At 42.2% G+C, this 15,825-nt stretch overlaps 1 protein-coding gene, 1 long non-coding RNA gene and 1 other non-coding gene across 15 annotated transcripts in view; 2 read left to right on the top strand and 1 right to left on the bottom strand.

Moving 5' to 3' along the window:
- LOC131280064 (uncharacterized) overlaps window positions 1–15,825 on the top strand; it is a 64,129-nt gene that overhangs the window by 29,143 nt on the left and 19,161 nt on the right. For 3 of the 5 annotated variants that reach the window (XR_011649799.1, XR_011649800.1, XR_009187643.2), the window contains one exon: window positions 9,468–9,621. This is a non-coding gene — a long non-coding RNA (uncharacterized lncRNA). Of the gene's footprint in view, window positions 1–67; window positions 205–9,467; window positions 9,622–15,825 lie in introns of all 5 variants that reach the window. The other 2 variants (XR_011649801.1, XR_009187644.2) reach the window with 1 other exon arrangement.
- The window catches only part of IRAG1 (inositol 1,4,5-triphosphate receptor associated 1), a 250,917-nt gene continuing 236,116 nt past the window's right edge, over window positions 1,025–15,825 (bottom strand). For all 9 annotated transcript variants that reach the window (XM_071217846.1, XM_058305750.1, XM_058305744.2 and 6 more), the window contains 3 exons: window positions 13,855–13,971; window positions 11,053–11,187; window positions 1,025–4,541 (listed from right to left, as the gene is read on the bottom strand). In XM_071217846.1, the coding sequence (XP_071073947.1) occupies window positions 4,289–4,541; window positions 11,053–11,187; window positions 13,855–13,971 (505 nt within the window). In that variant the 3' untranslated portion in view covers window positions 1,025–4,288. The remainder of the gene's footprint in view (window positions 4,542–11,052; window positions 11,188–13,854; window positions 13,972–15,825) is intronic.
- Window positions 11,672–11,778, top strand: LOC111762948 (U6 spliceosomal RNA). The gene has a single exon (XR_002795940.1). It is a non-coding gene; the product is annotated as a U6 spliceosomal RNA (small nuclear RNA).

The following is a 15,825-nucleotide window of genomic DNA, read 5'->3' as shown; positions in this document are numbered from 1 at the left end:
AAGTTTTCTATTCCTTCAATGATTCAAATTTCTGAACACTCTCTTTTTCATTTCTCCTTTTAAATAGCCAATTATTTCCTGTATGCTTCGTTTCATTGGAATACCTTGCCAAAGGCAGTCAATAGATGTTCACATTCTCCCAGCACTCTGATTCTCTCCAGCCGCCTCTCCTTGAGCTGTAGTTTGCCTTTCACGTTTTCACAGGTAGGATCTTACCAAACATTTCATTTTATTCATGCCATAGGTCACCATCTTACCAGCCCCTAACATCAGCTTCCTTGTTGCCTGCCATGTCACTGTTAAACCAGTGCCTCGTGCTTTAGAGTTTTGTTATTGAAACACCCACTTCTGGTTCAAATGTATGCATTAGTTAGGGAAAGCTAACTGCTATGACAAACATCTGAGTGCTTAATACACTAAAATTTTATTTCTTGCTCATGTCACAGTTCAATATTGTGAGTGTCCAAAGACCCAGCTTCTACCTAGTGGTTCTGCCATCTTCTGTCCTGAGGGTGCTCAACCAAATCTTCTGAATTTGGGAGGCAGAAAGTGGAATAAAGAGAGTATAAAGTATTGGGCAGGAGAGTTTGCTTTTAGGGAACCCGGAAGTTCTACATTCCACTCCATTTAGCTGCAAGAAAGACCAAAAAAAAAAACCCAGTCAAGCTGTGAAAATTGGGTTAGTGAAAATTCAGCAGTCTCTATCACAGCAAAAAATAAATAAATAAAATATATATATATATATATATATATATATATATATATATATATATATATATAAATTTTAAAAAACCATAGGCTAGGAAGGTACAAGAAACTAAGATAAGGAATGGGGTAGGGGAGGAGAGGGACTGATCCAGTCCCTGTGACCTGTGAGGTAGCTCACAGTCCAATGTATAAATGACCCAAGGACTGGGAATGTCTGGCTGGTTCTGGGAAGTGCTAATTCTAAAAGGATTGAGTTCAGGGTTGAGATAAGATTGTGACTCAGTTCTGTAAAAGCAGGAGGCATTTGACTGCTATAAAAGGTTTGGAAATGTGCTTTTATTTTCAAACTCAGGTATGTGACACTCTACAGTTCAACACTAGCATTCCTATGTGAGGCTTAACAACATTAGGAACTGACAGCTAGTGATAACACAAATCCAACATTTCCCTCTCCATTTCTCCGCCAGTCTTTACATGGGGAGCAATACATATGGGATTGTGGCAGCCAGAAAGTGAATGTCCCTTTAGGAAATGACATCAACAATGACACAAACACATCACTCTGCAACTGAAGACTCCTAGGGCTAAGGAGAAATGTCAGACTACAGAGGCATTTTGAGGTGAACTTTTATTTCACTACTGGAAACACAGGGTCTGTTTCTCTCCATTTCAATACTGCTTTGGCAATAGCTTCAACTACTTCAGGTTGATCTATGCTTTTCAAAAAAGAAATACCAGTGAGTACTTCTTCAACAATGCCTCGTAAACGTGGTTACTCTTATGTTCCCTTTTGGAGATGTCTTTCTTTTCTTCAACCTCCTGTACTCACAAATGGAGTAGTTTGGCTAGGCTCTGTCTGGAAGTGCTCTTGCAGGCCCTTCTATGGAGCAGCTGGAGGTTCAGGAGCTCACTGGCACCTCCTTTTCTGGATTTTGTTTTAACTGGGGGTAAAGGTAGGAAGCTTGTGGCCAAGTGAACAATGGGCCCATTCAGCCTGGTCCTTCTTTAAAGAAGGCTGGGATTGGACATTTCCAGCCTAGAGTTCTGCCCCATAGCCACTCTACTCTCTTTGGGGCTCCATTCACATCCTGTCTTTGACTCTGAGGGCCTCATAGACCTAAAGATTCTTCCATTTTCTCCATTCCCCCTGGAAAAGGCAGGGTGCAACATCCACCCATGTCCCCAAAGTCCATCTGCTCTGCTCTATCTCTTTACCTTAATGGCACATCCTTGATCAACCCTGGCTTGGGCTTCTCTCTCAGGGGTTTCCTAGTCACTGTAAAGGGTGACCCCCTTAAATAAACATGTTTTAGAAGGGGGCCAGATATAGGTAGGTCTCTCTGAAGGGAGTGATTTCATCAAGTCCAGTCCTTGATTTTGGAAATAATGTTGCAAGTCTGGTCTCATTTCAGCTCTCTCAGAGAGTAGACCAAAAAAATTAGAATAACATCAGGTTAATAAAAATGTTACTTTTCCCATTGAGATGTGGTGGTAATGGTGCTGTTCTCTACCATCTTGAATTCTTATTCTTTCAACTGACATTTTAGTGATACCCTTCTAAGCATCAGCCATCATGCTAGCACTTACCCAGAGATGAGCAAGACATGGTTCTTGTCTTTGAGGACAAATGACAGGGGAGACAGACACATAAATAAGTTACTGTGATATATTGTAGTAAGGGGCAATAATGAAAGTGTTTAAAAAGTGCAAGAAAACACAGAGGAGGGTGTGATTTATTATGTTAAGGATATGGTGGGAAATATGAAGAGGATGATTCTTGTACTTGGTCCTCAAATTTGAACAGAAAATGGCAAGAAAAGAGAATGGCAGAAAGAAAATGAGTGGAGGTACAGAGCTGTGAGAGTAAATAATCGCAGTGGCTTAAGGGCTGCTAGGAGGATGGCAGCAGTACATGAAGCTAAAAAAGCAGGAGGGAACCATATCCCGAGAAGCCTTGAGGCCAGATGAAAACAGTGAATCTTATCCTACAGGCAAGGGAGAGTCACTGAGGAGTTCTAAGCAGGGAATAACATTCTGAGATTTTTATTTTAGAAAGAGCACCCTCTTTCTAAAGATAGGCTGTGAATTGGAAGCATGTGAGACTGGAATGTAAGGTGTCCGGTTTGGAGACCATTAGAAGAGGCAAATTAGCGTAGGGGTAAGAGCACAGTGCCTACAGCCAGACTGCCAAGGACTGAATTCCAGCTGAGATTTACTAGCCAGGTGTTCTTTACAAGTTACTTATCTTTTTTGTGTCTCAGTCTATCTGAAAATGGGAAGAGTAGTATCTACTTCTTAGTTTTTTTCTTTCTCTTGAGGATGAAATGAATTAATACCTATATAATACTTAAAACAATCTTTGGTGCATAGTAAGCTCTATATAAGGGTTAGCAACAAAAACAAACATCAACAATGAAACAAAAACAAAACTGCAATAAAACCCACACTAAAATCAACACTCCCCTAAAACTGAGGAGAGTTGAAGGAAGGCAGTGGCAGTAAAAGTGGAGAGAGAATCCAAACTAGAGATAGGGTATGCACACTTAGCTTTATGCTAAACATTGGGAATGCACTGCAATGTATTCTTGGGTTGGAAATTCTGTTTGAACCAAAACACTAAGGTGCAAATGCACATTTATGTGTGGGCACCTACACTGAAGCTGAAAATATATCATTTCTACTCATTCAACTGAGAGGCGAGTTAACTGTTCTCAAAGGGAGAGAACAAATAAGGACTAGATTGTGCTGTACAATGGCTTAGAATTAGCATTTGAAATGGAAACAGCAAGTTTACCATTGAAGGCATGAGTTTTCAGTGGTTTTCAAAAATTTTAAGTCCACGTGGAGAGCTCATTGAACAGGTGCCTGGTGACAACTGCACACCTAGTGACAATCTGGGTTGACTTGATGAGCATTTTCTTTATCCAGAGCACACATTTGAGGGTTGTTGGCTTTGTGCACATGCATGTTGTATAAGTGTGTGTGCTGTGCGTATACAGATGCATATGTATTAAATCATATCTTCCCATTGCATTTCAAATATATAGGCTGAACTAAATCCAGCCTATATATTTTTATAAGAAATCTTTCTGACTTCTGTAAAAAGAAACGCTGATTCCAAAAGGGAAAAAGGGAGACTGAAGAATAGTTTGTGCAAATGAGATGGGAAATAGGAAGTAGTAATTTTGCAACTCCAAATTCCAGGTTGGATTCTTAGGGTCAGCATCAGCCTTTAAGCACAATTCTTCTGATAACCGACTGCAGTGAGTATAAAGGGAAGCATGAACATCTTACTGTTCCCCTCAGGGAAGGTATTTTATTCTCCCCAGCCATCAGTTAGAGTTCCTTGGTGAAGGTGATGCCTCTGTCCACGGGAGGCTTTCCCAGGGCAGTACTGTTGATCACCAAGAACATCAGTTACTGAGTATGCATAGCTCACAGAGAGGTGCTTCATGTGGAATGAACCCCTCTTCATCTCCTAATGGGACTGGTGGCGGTGTGCCCACACCCGGGCCTGACATACTATGCTTGGGGAAAGAGTGGTAGGCTAAGGCTCCTGGGGCAGGGCCCTTGCTCGGTATCAGGCTTCTTCCTGCTCTGTAGGCTGCTCATGCTGGAGTCCTGAGCTCCACCAGGAATCCCTCTGGGCTGCTGAGCAAGTGGCTCTTCCAAGAGGCCCATCAGCCTGCTCCACGCAAGAGTTATAGGAATTGTAGAGTCCCAGCACAACGGTTAAGACCAGCATCGCTGCAGCCATCATCCAGATTACTTGCCAGTGCTGACAGAGTTTGGGATACATGACTTGTAAGAAATGAACCAATTCTTCAAGTTTGCTGCCAAATGAAAAAAAAGTAGGTGGAGGCTTTAGTATATTGGACACACAGGCCAAGATCCATGCTTTTCTGTTTGGAAACACATTCTAAGTCACCTAGAGTAGTGGTTCCTAAACTCAGTGGCCCATAGAATGCTTGGCAGCAATTATTCAAAATGCCTCAGGCCTACTAAATAAGGATTTGTAGTTAAAAATTTTCCCCATGTGATTTTGATGCCATGGGTCCATTGCCTTGATATTGAAAGCTATTCATCTAGAACACTCTACTTACTTGTTTGATCATTCCTTTATCATTCACACATGACCTCATCTATTCATGGGATGATTATTGATATCTGCATTCTCCCAAGCTCTCAGCTAAGCCCAGGGTACACGATTGGCTGACACACACTCTGGACATCTCCACTTAGCTGTATTAGTGCTCAGTTCCAAGTTCTAACCTTTTACCTGCCTCCCTGCTCAGATGCATAATTTATTATTCTCAGTTCCATATCTGACTGCATTTAGAGTGGAAGGATCATACTAAACTCTCAGCAAATGCTTAATATCCAGGGAAGAATGACAAGAGATCAGATCAATCTCATGAGCTCACTTCAAACTAGCCCGGGGGCAACCAGAAGACTGACAGCCTCTAGCAGACTCTGAGTGACTTATTCAAGATATTTTCTTATCCCTATTAATCTTCAATCCCCAAATTCTCCCTCCTCCTCCTCCTTCTCTTCCTCCATTTTCTCCACTCTTTCTTCCTTCTTTCCCTTTCATTTCTCCCTCCTTTTACCTCTCTCAGTCCTGATTTTATTAGAGAAGTTGTGAGTTTACAAAACAATCAGGCATACCATACAGAATTCCCTTACATCACCCTCCATTTTTAAACTTATTTCTCCTTTTTTCCTTTATGTCCTTCCCATATTTTCCTCTCTTTGTGGCCTAGTGAAAAGACATTTGGCCAGATGGCCTGTTTTGAAGAGTCCATTCTTAGAGTTCTCTTAGAAAGCCATGGACACCTTTGTTAAGCTAAAATTTCCTCCTGTTTTGAAGCCCAGATGTCGTCTTAAAAAATCATTAAAAAATGAGAATACTGAGGATTACCAAATGGAAGAGGTGGTAAAAGTGACAGGACTTTCTGAAGGTCCTGAGGCTCACACAGACACTGCATTTGGTGAGAAGTAGAGAGCTCTAATTCAGAATTAGTAGAAAATGGATGCATCATGACAGGTGGAAAGACCCAACAAATAACCTCAGAAAGAAACCAGATGCTCAGCAATGCCTGACTCAATGCTAAGGCCACAGGGAGCATTGATTGGTTTCTTTTCCATGTGGAAACTCTGATGGTCATTTCAAAAACACCTGAACAAAGCAAAACAGTGAGCACGTTAGCTTAAGTGCAAACTAGTGGCTATTTTCACATTTGTTGGTAAGGAAGAGCTTGGAAATGGAAGTTTATTTTCTTTCAACCTTTTTCAGATTCTTTAGTTTCTATGTAGATAGAATTGGGTGCTAAAATGGAGTTTTTCTTTTGGTCTGTATTTCCATGTTCCAAAACAAGCTGCTAGATCTCTTAAGTAGAACTGCAAAGGAAGAGGTCAAGATCTGGTTTTGTGAACCTCAGCTGACCACCTATTTCTCACCTATAAAAGAGGTTAGAAATAGGATTAGATTAGAAATAGATTTCTTTGGAAATGAATTTTTGGTTGTTTTGAATTTGACCACTTTCTCATAGGGAGGGCTGGGGTTGCTTCCTCTTTACCTAGGCCAGAAAAAAGCCCAACACCAATTAGCAGGAGTTCCTCCTTTCCTGAGCTCTGGTACCACTAGTCTTCTTTCTGTCTCTATGAATTTGCCAATTGTTTTCTTTTCTTTTAGTGCTTAGCAGCCTTTATTTGGACCAGACACGAGTCAGATGACACTACCAACATTCAGAGCAATTATGGCTTGTGAGAAAAATGCAGAAGCAGAGGGAATTGACCAGAATCAGTGTCTACCATTTTCTAGGTGTTCATGGGTCATTTTTTTCCCCTTCAGGGTTGGCCTAAACTACAAATCTAGAGAAAGGTAAACATCAGACACTGATGTGAAGGGCCTCAGAGTCTCTTCTTGGAGAGTTTGACACGTGCATTTTGGGTGGCACAGTGGACTTGTGTGTGACTCATGCCTGAGAAATCTGAAGGGCAAGAATATTGCTAAAGTGCTGTGTGACATTGGAGTAGTGGGGCCATGAGTGGAATAATGACTCCCACCAGTAGTGGGACAAAGGCACATATTTCACCTTGGCTGGATATAGTCAGATGAAGGGGAGTTAGCTGGACTATCTCAGATCCTGCTCCGGAGAGCTATCTAGAAGCTGAAGAGACCTAACAGAACAGCTGGAGGCATAGACCCAACTACCCAAGAACTGGAAGAGGAATTTTAAGTGGCCAACTAGAAGAGATGCATTTGGCTTCGTAAAAGGTACTGAAGTTGAGAGATCCTCAGCAATGGTAGGAATGTGTGTGTAGATTTTGGGGACAGGGGAAGTGGTTATCTCCGAAAGTTCTGTAGAGCACTATACCAAAGCTGCCAAGCCCTGGAGTCAGCGCACAATAATACCAGTCAAATATGACCTTTCCTACCTCTGAACTTCAATTCTCTTTCCCAGCATGAACATGGTACTACGTTCACAAAATGGGGGTGGAGAAGAAGAAGTGCAAATGAGATTGAGAGAAAGAAGGCCAACTATGTCCCTTCTTCCCACTTCAGGCTACTTTCCTGGAAAAAAATACAGAGCTGGTGGAAGGGAGAAGTTTGAAATTTTTAAGGAGTTCCAACTTTTGATTATTTCAGGGAATTGACATTTTTAGTTATTGAAATAAAGTTATTCTTGAGACTTAAACTGACCAGAGCACTTCAGTTTTCTGAGAATTATTGGAAAAATAAAAGAACCTGCCTAAATATCATCCTACTCTCATAGAACAGGTTTGAACAGGCAGTTGGAGAAAAGACAAAACCTCTTCTGTTGCACCTTATGAGTCCCACTTGTTCAATACATTGAAAAAATGTCAGAAGACTATGTTCTCTGTCTTAGCATGATTAATATATTGGGATCACCTAAAGTTCATTTAAATCACTTAAACTGTTCCTCCAGAGTGTAATACTTAAAACAGCTTATATTTTTATATATTATTATAATAGAGAAAAGATTCAGACAAAAAACTGTTTAGTATTTGATGTTGATTCTCTTGAATAATGGGCCAGTTGCTGGGTTAGCCCAATGTTTTTATTATTATTATTATTGCTATTATTATTATTATTATTTTAGGAGGTACTAGGGATTGAACCCAGGACCTTGTACATGGGAAGCAGGCACTACTCAACTGATGAGCTACATCTGCTCCCCAATGAGAATTGGTTTTTTCATGTTTGTTTGTTTTGTTTTTAGGAAGTACTGAGGATTGAACTTGGGACCTCATATGTGGGAAGTGGGTGCTCAACCTGTAGCTCAACCACTTGAGCTATACTCTTCCTTGCTCAATGTTTTAAAGATGCACTCAAGCAGGACATGGAACTTTTAACAACTTCAGATCTTGCTTGTTGGTGTGGCTTCAAAACTTTCAAGGAGGAATTAGATTTGAGTGCAGATGCCTACAGGCAGCTATGTGTCTAAGGGACTTGGGAGTGGATGAGGATTGCCAAGCATGGAAAACAACAGCTTTTGTGCACACTGTGGCTTGAGTTACAGGGAGGAAGGAACTCCTATAACTGTGAGTGGGCAGTTTATATGATAGCAATGTTGTACTCCTTATGGAGAAGATGATGCCACATTGCTGGGCCTGAAAACGTGAAGTTACATCCCTGTATGCTGAAGGATGAGGACTCTCCTGAGGGCTGTGCTCATGCTTTGTATACTGCTGAGTCACAGGCATGTTCTCAAAACCAAATGGCAGGGAGGTGGATGTGGTTCAAGTGATAAGGCCTCTGCCTACCATATGGAAGTACCTGGGTTTGAGCTTTGGGGCCTCCTGGTGAAAAAGCAAAGAAAGCATGCCTATGTGGTAAGCCAGTGTCTGCATGGTGAGCTGAGTACCCACGTGGTGGGTGCCCACGTGTCCACACAGTGAGCCAAGTGCCCGCGCTGTGAGCCGAGTGCCTGTGTGGCGAGTTAAGTGCCCATGTGAGTGCCTGTGCGGCGAGCCAAGGGCACATGCGAGTGCCTGCATGGTAAGCTGAGTGCCTGTGTGAGTGCCATGGTGAGCCAGTGCCGACGTGGTAAGCCAGTGCCTGTGTGGAGAGCCAAGTGCCTGTGCAGCAAGCAAGCAGAGGGCCTGCGCAAGTGAGTCATGTAGCAAGATGATGATGCAACAAAAGAGAAACAAAGGGGAGAGTCAAGGTGAAGTGCAGCAGAGACCAGGAACTGAGGTGGCACAATTGACAGGGAACCTCTCTCCACATCAGAGGTCCCCAGGATCAAATCCCAGTGAACCCTAGAGGAGAAAGATGAGAAGAGAAGAAAAAAAGAGAAATAGCTATAGAAGTTCACACAGCGAATGGACACAGACAGCAAAAACAGCAGGGTGGGGGGAGAGGAAGGGGAGAAAAATAAATAAATAAAATCTTAAAGAAAAAAAGCGAACTATTTCAAAAACAAAAACAAAAAACCAAATGGCAGATCTGAGAGGCAGCCAAAGTTGGGAGAGAGAACAAGGTCTCTCATGGTCAGCACGACTAACAGGGCATTCTCAGATAGTGGATGCTAAGGATGGCCATTGCCCTGAGCTGGGCAGAGAGGAACCCAGGTAAAGCATTACTTCCCCTGGGGTTCTGTGAAATGGGAGGAGAGCCAATGATCTGAGATCAAATTAGCTAGATAAGAATTTGAGCCCTGTGCTTTGTAAACCAGACTGTTTATATGCCATGTACTCTCACTGTTTATTTTTCTTTTGTTCTTTCTCAGTGTTTGGAAGTGTTGGAAGTTCTATCCTGTCTCAGCTGTATTCAGGGAAGTCAAAGGAAGGCTCTTATGGAGACTTGAGGTTGGCTGAATTAAAGAAGAGGAAGAGACAGGCTGCTGGCCTAAAAAATAAGAGCAGAAGACCCCAAAGAGGGAGGTGAGACCTGAAGAGAATAAGATCCAGCTGCTAGGAATAGAGATTGTGCTTTCATAGTTAAAATTTGGAGGTGCTTTCATTAGGGGAGATGGTATCAACAGTGAAGCATTTTCCCCAGTTTTCCTAGACTGTTCTTCCTGTAAACAATGGGATTGACCTGTGAAGCTGAGACCACTTACCCTGGGCTCTATTGATGGCTGCTATATGCTCTGAAACATACCCATTGCCCTCCTAATCTTTACTGCTTTATTCTTTGCTTGCATGTAATTTCCAGAGCTTGCCAGTAATGAGGGCCAGATACACACCCTGCCCCCAAGTTCAGTGGCTGATTAAGTCATTAATATTTTTGGCTGGAGCTACCCCGGGCCCCAGGATAGCCCAGGGGTCTGAAAACAAACATTTTGGCAAAAGGTTCCAAGGCTTCTATAACTGTGTTTTTAAAATCAAAATTCAAGACTTGTGATATAAATGTACTAATGGAGACAACAGGACAGAATGTATGAAACGGGAGCTGTCCTGAAATTTCAGGATATTGATGTGGTCATTATATGCATAGGTTAGAGTATATTTCTGTGGGCACCAGTTTGTATTGTCCCTAAGCCTCTATGGTATAATCCTGGCATGGTGGGGCTGAGATATCATTGCCTTAATGCTAGACTGGATAGAGTACCCTGGAATTAGATGAGGTTATTTCTACTATTCTATATCCTGAAGGTCAGGTAGAACCACAGGTAGAACAAAATGCAGGACCTACACTCTCTTTATTCCTATATTTAGGGAAAAAAAATAATATATATATATATACATTCCTAATTTGGGGGAAAATACACTAGAAATATAAAGATATATTAAGACAGAAAAATCCCTGAATTTCCAATCCAAGGTGAAGACACTGTCCAGATGAACGAGTTTGCCTGATTAGCATGGATGGGACCTGCTGGAGATTTGCCTTTGCCAATAGACTGGGTGTCTTCCCTGCCTGATGTGTTTTCTTTGCCTCTCTTCTGGTAAGAAAACCTGCCTAGGACTTCAGGGAGGCTCCCTCTGCTTTGGCTTTTTCATGAGGATGGCTTGGGAATGAGCTAACTGTTGCTCAGCAAGAAGGGATTCCAGTCAGGGTCCTTCATCCCATTCTCAATTCCCAAGATCTCCAGATTTCTGTCTGCCCTGTCTTTGACCACCTCTTCTCAGATTCCTCCAAACTTGCAAATGTCCCATTGTTAACTGTTTTGGCTCTGGGGATTTCCTCTACCTCCTCCTTCAACATGAGTGCCCTTTTGGCTTCTGTTGGCTCTTCACTTAAGTCCCTGACCTACTGGTACTCTGGACTAGTTCTTCTAAGAATTTCGTGCAATTAAATGAATTGTGACCTAGTTTAGTAATATCAACTCTTGGTCTGCCTGACAAGAACTCCAAATTCAGGCTTTCCACCTGCTTCTCTGGTCCTTTTTCTCTTCCTCAGTTTCTTCTGCCTCTTCAGCTTCCTCAGGCCTCTTGCTTTTCTGTTCTTCCTCCTCCTCTTTCAGGTCTTGAAGCTCCTTAGTCTTCTTTAGACCTTCCTGGTATCTGAAGGACAAAAAGGAGCAAGTTAGTCTAGAAAGACCAGGTCTGAAACATCCTTTCCTGAGTTTCTGGAGGAGGGGACTTCAGTATGTCCAATAATTACGTACTTCCTGTGGTTCCACACAACAGGAAAAAGCTGGGAAGCTCCATTGAATCCCAAAGTGGCAGTGGCAATACAATTTCCTATGTCAGTACAATTTCCCCTGCTCCCTCGGTCATCCTTCCTGTTGATGTGAAAATGTGACAGAACTTACAGGGAGGAATGTGGGTGCGGGATTTCCTGACTGGGTTCTTATCCTATGAAACATTCTATAGGTATAAGATTGCATTTGCTCCCTCTGTAACCTTGAGCTTCAGATTCCCATCTGTAAAATGGAGAGGGTGATGATGCCCATCTCATGGGCTTCCTGGGAACGTTCACAGAAGTGCCAGGTACATAACTTGACTAGGGTAGGTCCTTGGTAAATGCTTACAAAGTCTATGAAGAGTGCTCACTTTGGCAGCACATATACTAAAACTGGAACAATACAGAGAAGATTAGCATAACCCCTTCACAAGGATGACATGCAAATTCATGAAGTGTTCCATATTTTTTTCTTTTGAAATTGAAACTTAGCCTAATATTATATATTGCCTAAGAGTTACCTTCTGAGGGCCTCTGTTTTGCTCATATGTGTCCTCTTTATAAGCCAAACTCAGCATATAAATGCACTACCTTCCCACTGACATGGAACATGATTCCTGGGGATGAGGCTCCCTGGCACCGAGGGATTATTACCAAGCACCAACTACCAATGCACCTGTAGAAAAACCTTGATCATAAGAAGGAAATGGTAAATACAAATGAGTTTTTATGGCTAAGAGATTTCAAAGTGAGTCAGGAGGTCATTCCAGTGGTTATGCTTATACATGTCTCAGCAGGATATCATTGACTGCCAAAGTAAATAGTGCCTCAAATAGCCAGACTCCTGAGGACTCTAAAGACATCCAGACACTATAGGCAGGGCAGACAGTTCAGGAGTTTGGTACCCTGCCAGTGTGCCTTATCTTGGAATTTATGTTCCCCAGTGTGGTACAGTTGGACTCATTTGTGGTTTCCCTACACATGGCTCTTCTGCTCCTTCTATTTGAACCTATAGTTAGTACTAGACTTGATAGGTGTAAGTCCAAGAGACCTTAAATCTTTGGTCTGTCCACGTGCCAGTTGGGCTCTGAATCTCAGCAGAGTTGCAACACCTACTCTTCAGTTCTTTGGATTCACCCAGGACAACTAACAAGGTGATGATGATGGCAATGCCCATCCCAAGGAACAGAGAGTCTGCAACCTGCAAGCAATATAGTTCCATCCATCTGTCCCATGAGATCTAAGGCCCCTCTCAAACAGAGGCACAGTATTCATCACCATCCCCAAATCCTTATGATTGGGGAATGAACAATGGACCAAAGTAGACTTATTATTATTCTACTGTAGAATCATTGTTATTCTAGCAATGGAAGTACTTGTATCATTGATATAAAGGTAGTGGTTACTAGAGGCTCTGAGGGGAGGGAGAGTGAAAAATAGGTGTAATATGGGGGCATTTTCGGGACATTGGAATTGCCCTGCATGACGTTGCAATGACATATAGGCCATTATATATTTTGTCATAACTTAGAAAACAGCATGCGACAGAGTGTAAACTATAAACTATAATCCACACATAGTGGCAATGCTTCAATATGTGTTCATCAATTGTAACAAATATATGACACTAATGAAGGATGTTGTTAATGTGGGAAAGTGTGGAGTGGCAGGGATTGGGGCATATGGGATTCCCCTATATTTTTGACATAACATTTATGTAATCTAAAGTTTCTTTAAAATAAAAAAAAGTTATTTAAAAAAATAAGCCAATGGAGAGTTTCTCCCACCCCATGCATTCTGAGTAGAGGGCAGTTTTACCCTGAACAGACTGTTTGTCTGCTGTACACTGAGTGTTAAGACTAGTCCAGTTTGGCAGGGACAGCCCCATCACTGTGTATGGGACCTCCACATCCAAGCCCAACATTTGGTGTCAGTGGAAGTTGCACCTGCCTCATGGTCACAGGGAAGGGAGAAGTTCAGGGCATGGTGCCTGGTCATAGGTAAGCCTCTGCCTTGAAACCTGGGCTTGGCCCCTGCTCAGCCCTCTGTCCTGCCAGTGACTGACAACAAGCCGAAAGTGCTACTGGAAATTCAGTTAGAGAGCAAGATGGTTGGAAGTTTGGGGGGCGGGGAGGAGGGGTGTGACCAGAGCAGTTCTAGGAAGCAGAGTTGCAGCTGCTTCTGGGCATTGTTGGTAGCAACATGACAGCCCTGTACATGTGTCAGGAAGCCTTGGGCACCACCAAGAGGAACCAACCAGGGCCCCTGATTTCCAGACCATTCTGAGCAGTGGCCTTTAGATGGCTTTCTGCCTAAAAAGAGGGCAGTCTAGTTATTGTCTAACCACACCCTCTCACCCTGCTTCCTTCTGCCCTTCCTGTGGAACAGTATTGCTCTTTCCTATGCTATGTAGCTTCTGACTGGGACAAGGAGGTTCTGGGGCCATTGGTTGCTTCCCTAAAGTCTCTAAGAAACAGGAAAAGCCCATTAGAAGTTTTCTTTTAAGACCTGCCAGGTAACTGTTAGGCAGCCGAGGTCTGACTCACCCCTTGTTGTAAGCTTCTTCCTCTATTCTGGCCTTGGTTTCTTGGCTTATTTCCTCCAGGCAGCTCAGGGTTGGGATGGGAGCAGAGGCTTCATCTGGGTCCCCATTTGTCTTTCCACTAGTGAGAATTGGGGGACACCGGGAGTCATTTGAGGGAAAGGATGAGCATCTGAAAACAAAGCCATGCTTGATTCCTAATCAAAAGTGAGGAAAATCCAGTTTTCTCAGTAACTTTCAAGTTCATTTTTCCTTCTGGCCTGAGACAAGATTTTATAAAGGCCCTACTCATGAATATTCCCTGGACCCACAACACCAAATACCATACTAGCTCCCCCTTCTTCATAGTACCAAATCTACCTATTATTCTAGGAGATGCTTTGAGTGGAAAGACAATGATTGGGAGCCCACACCTTTAAGAGGAGGCATCCCATTCCTGGAGTTTAACATCTTCTGGATTTGACAATACAGGGTCAAGAGTAGCTTTGATGAAATGGTGGGAGCCAAGGACCAATTTGGAATGGGCTCAGTGAAGAATGAGAGGTGAGAAAAAGGGAAGATAGAAGCACAGGAATTTGACTGGAAGGGGAGTAGAGGATTGTGTCAGGGGGAATACCTGATGAAGAAATGGGGTCAAGGGACATTTGAATGTGGATGAAAATGATCCAGTAGAGAGGATGAGAGGAAGCAGATGACCAAAGGAATGAAGTCTTTGAAAAGGAAATTTGGGCAGGCCTCAGAAAGGCGGAGAAACCCTCCCTTTTTATAACAAAGGGAGGAAGAAGATAAAGACGATGGGTTGAGAATTGGTGAAAGAGGATGAAGGGGCTCATGTTTCATGGCTTAAATTTTCTCTCTGAAGTGGGAGAAACCGTCAAACAAGAAAAACCATGAGCAACACTTTTAAGCCAGGACGCTGAAAGATCAACAGCTGACATCCCTCCTTGACATCTCAGGCAGGGCTTATGAGTTAGCCTTCTATCTTTCTCCTCATTCTTGGCATCTGCTTCCCAACTCTTATTTTTCTTTAGACCTTTTAAAATTTACATTTCATCAGGCTGGAAACCAAAACCCATTGTGAACAAGAAAGATAACACTCTAAAAATACCAGCTATTCATAACATTTCTCCCTTTGCAAATTACATTATCCACTCCCTTCCATGTGACCTCTGCTTAATGTGCAGTTTCCTATTTGTCCAAATGATTGGAGCAAGAGCAGAAAAACATAGCTACAGCCAAGGGTAGGGAAAGTAATTCTTTCATGAAATGTATTTATATATTGGAAATGAAATAGTGGAATCAGACCTTTAATTTCTTGTATCTATAGCTCTCGGCCTTAGAGGTACTTCACGTGTTTGTTAAGCACATATGAAGGATGACAATGTAATATAGATGAACGAATCTGTCTGAAGCAAATCTGGGGTTCAAATTCTAGCTCCAACCCATGCACATTACTTAACTTTCCTGAATTTTAGGTTCCTCAAATGTAAGATGGAAATAATAATACATACTCATTGGTTGGTGGTGGTCTAGAGATTAGTTAAGAAATGTAAGTAAACTTTCTAGAAGATGGTAACTCAGCAAATGGCACCTGTTATTATTATTGTTATAGTTATGTAGTAAATTTATTTGTAAATTTTGGAAGCAATCTGAGGTTCTTCCAAACCTGACCCACCAAAAAACTCAAGCTGATTAATGACAAGATGATTATTTATATCCTCAAGGGAGAACTTTTTATATGTTACAACACTTCAGAGTCAGAAGAAATCTAAATATGAGCTATATAATTCAAAGTAAGGTAAAATTTACATAAAGTTGGTTATTAAATTTCTCAAGAGCACTTCTATTGTGTGTCACAACATACTCATGCTCCTTGGAGTTCTGCAGCCAAGTGATCATAAACAAGCCTGTACTTGGGTCCATTACTGCTATCTAGAGACTAAACTCTTTCCTTGCTATGGGTTATAGTTAATTG

Source organism: Dasypus novemcinctus, chromosome 10, assembly GCF_030445035.2.
Source record: "Dasypus novemcinctus isolate mDasNov1 chromosome 10, mDasNov1.1.hap2, whole genome shotgun sequence".
NCBI lineage: Eukaryota > Metazoa > Chordata > Mammalia > Cingulata > Dasypodidae > Dasypus > Dasypus novemcinctus.
Note: the sequence above shows the minus strand (reverse complement) of the source record. Positions and strands in the feature narration are given on the sequence as shown.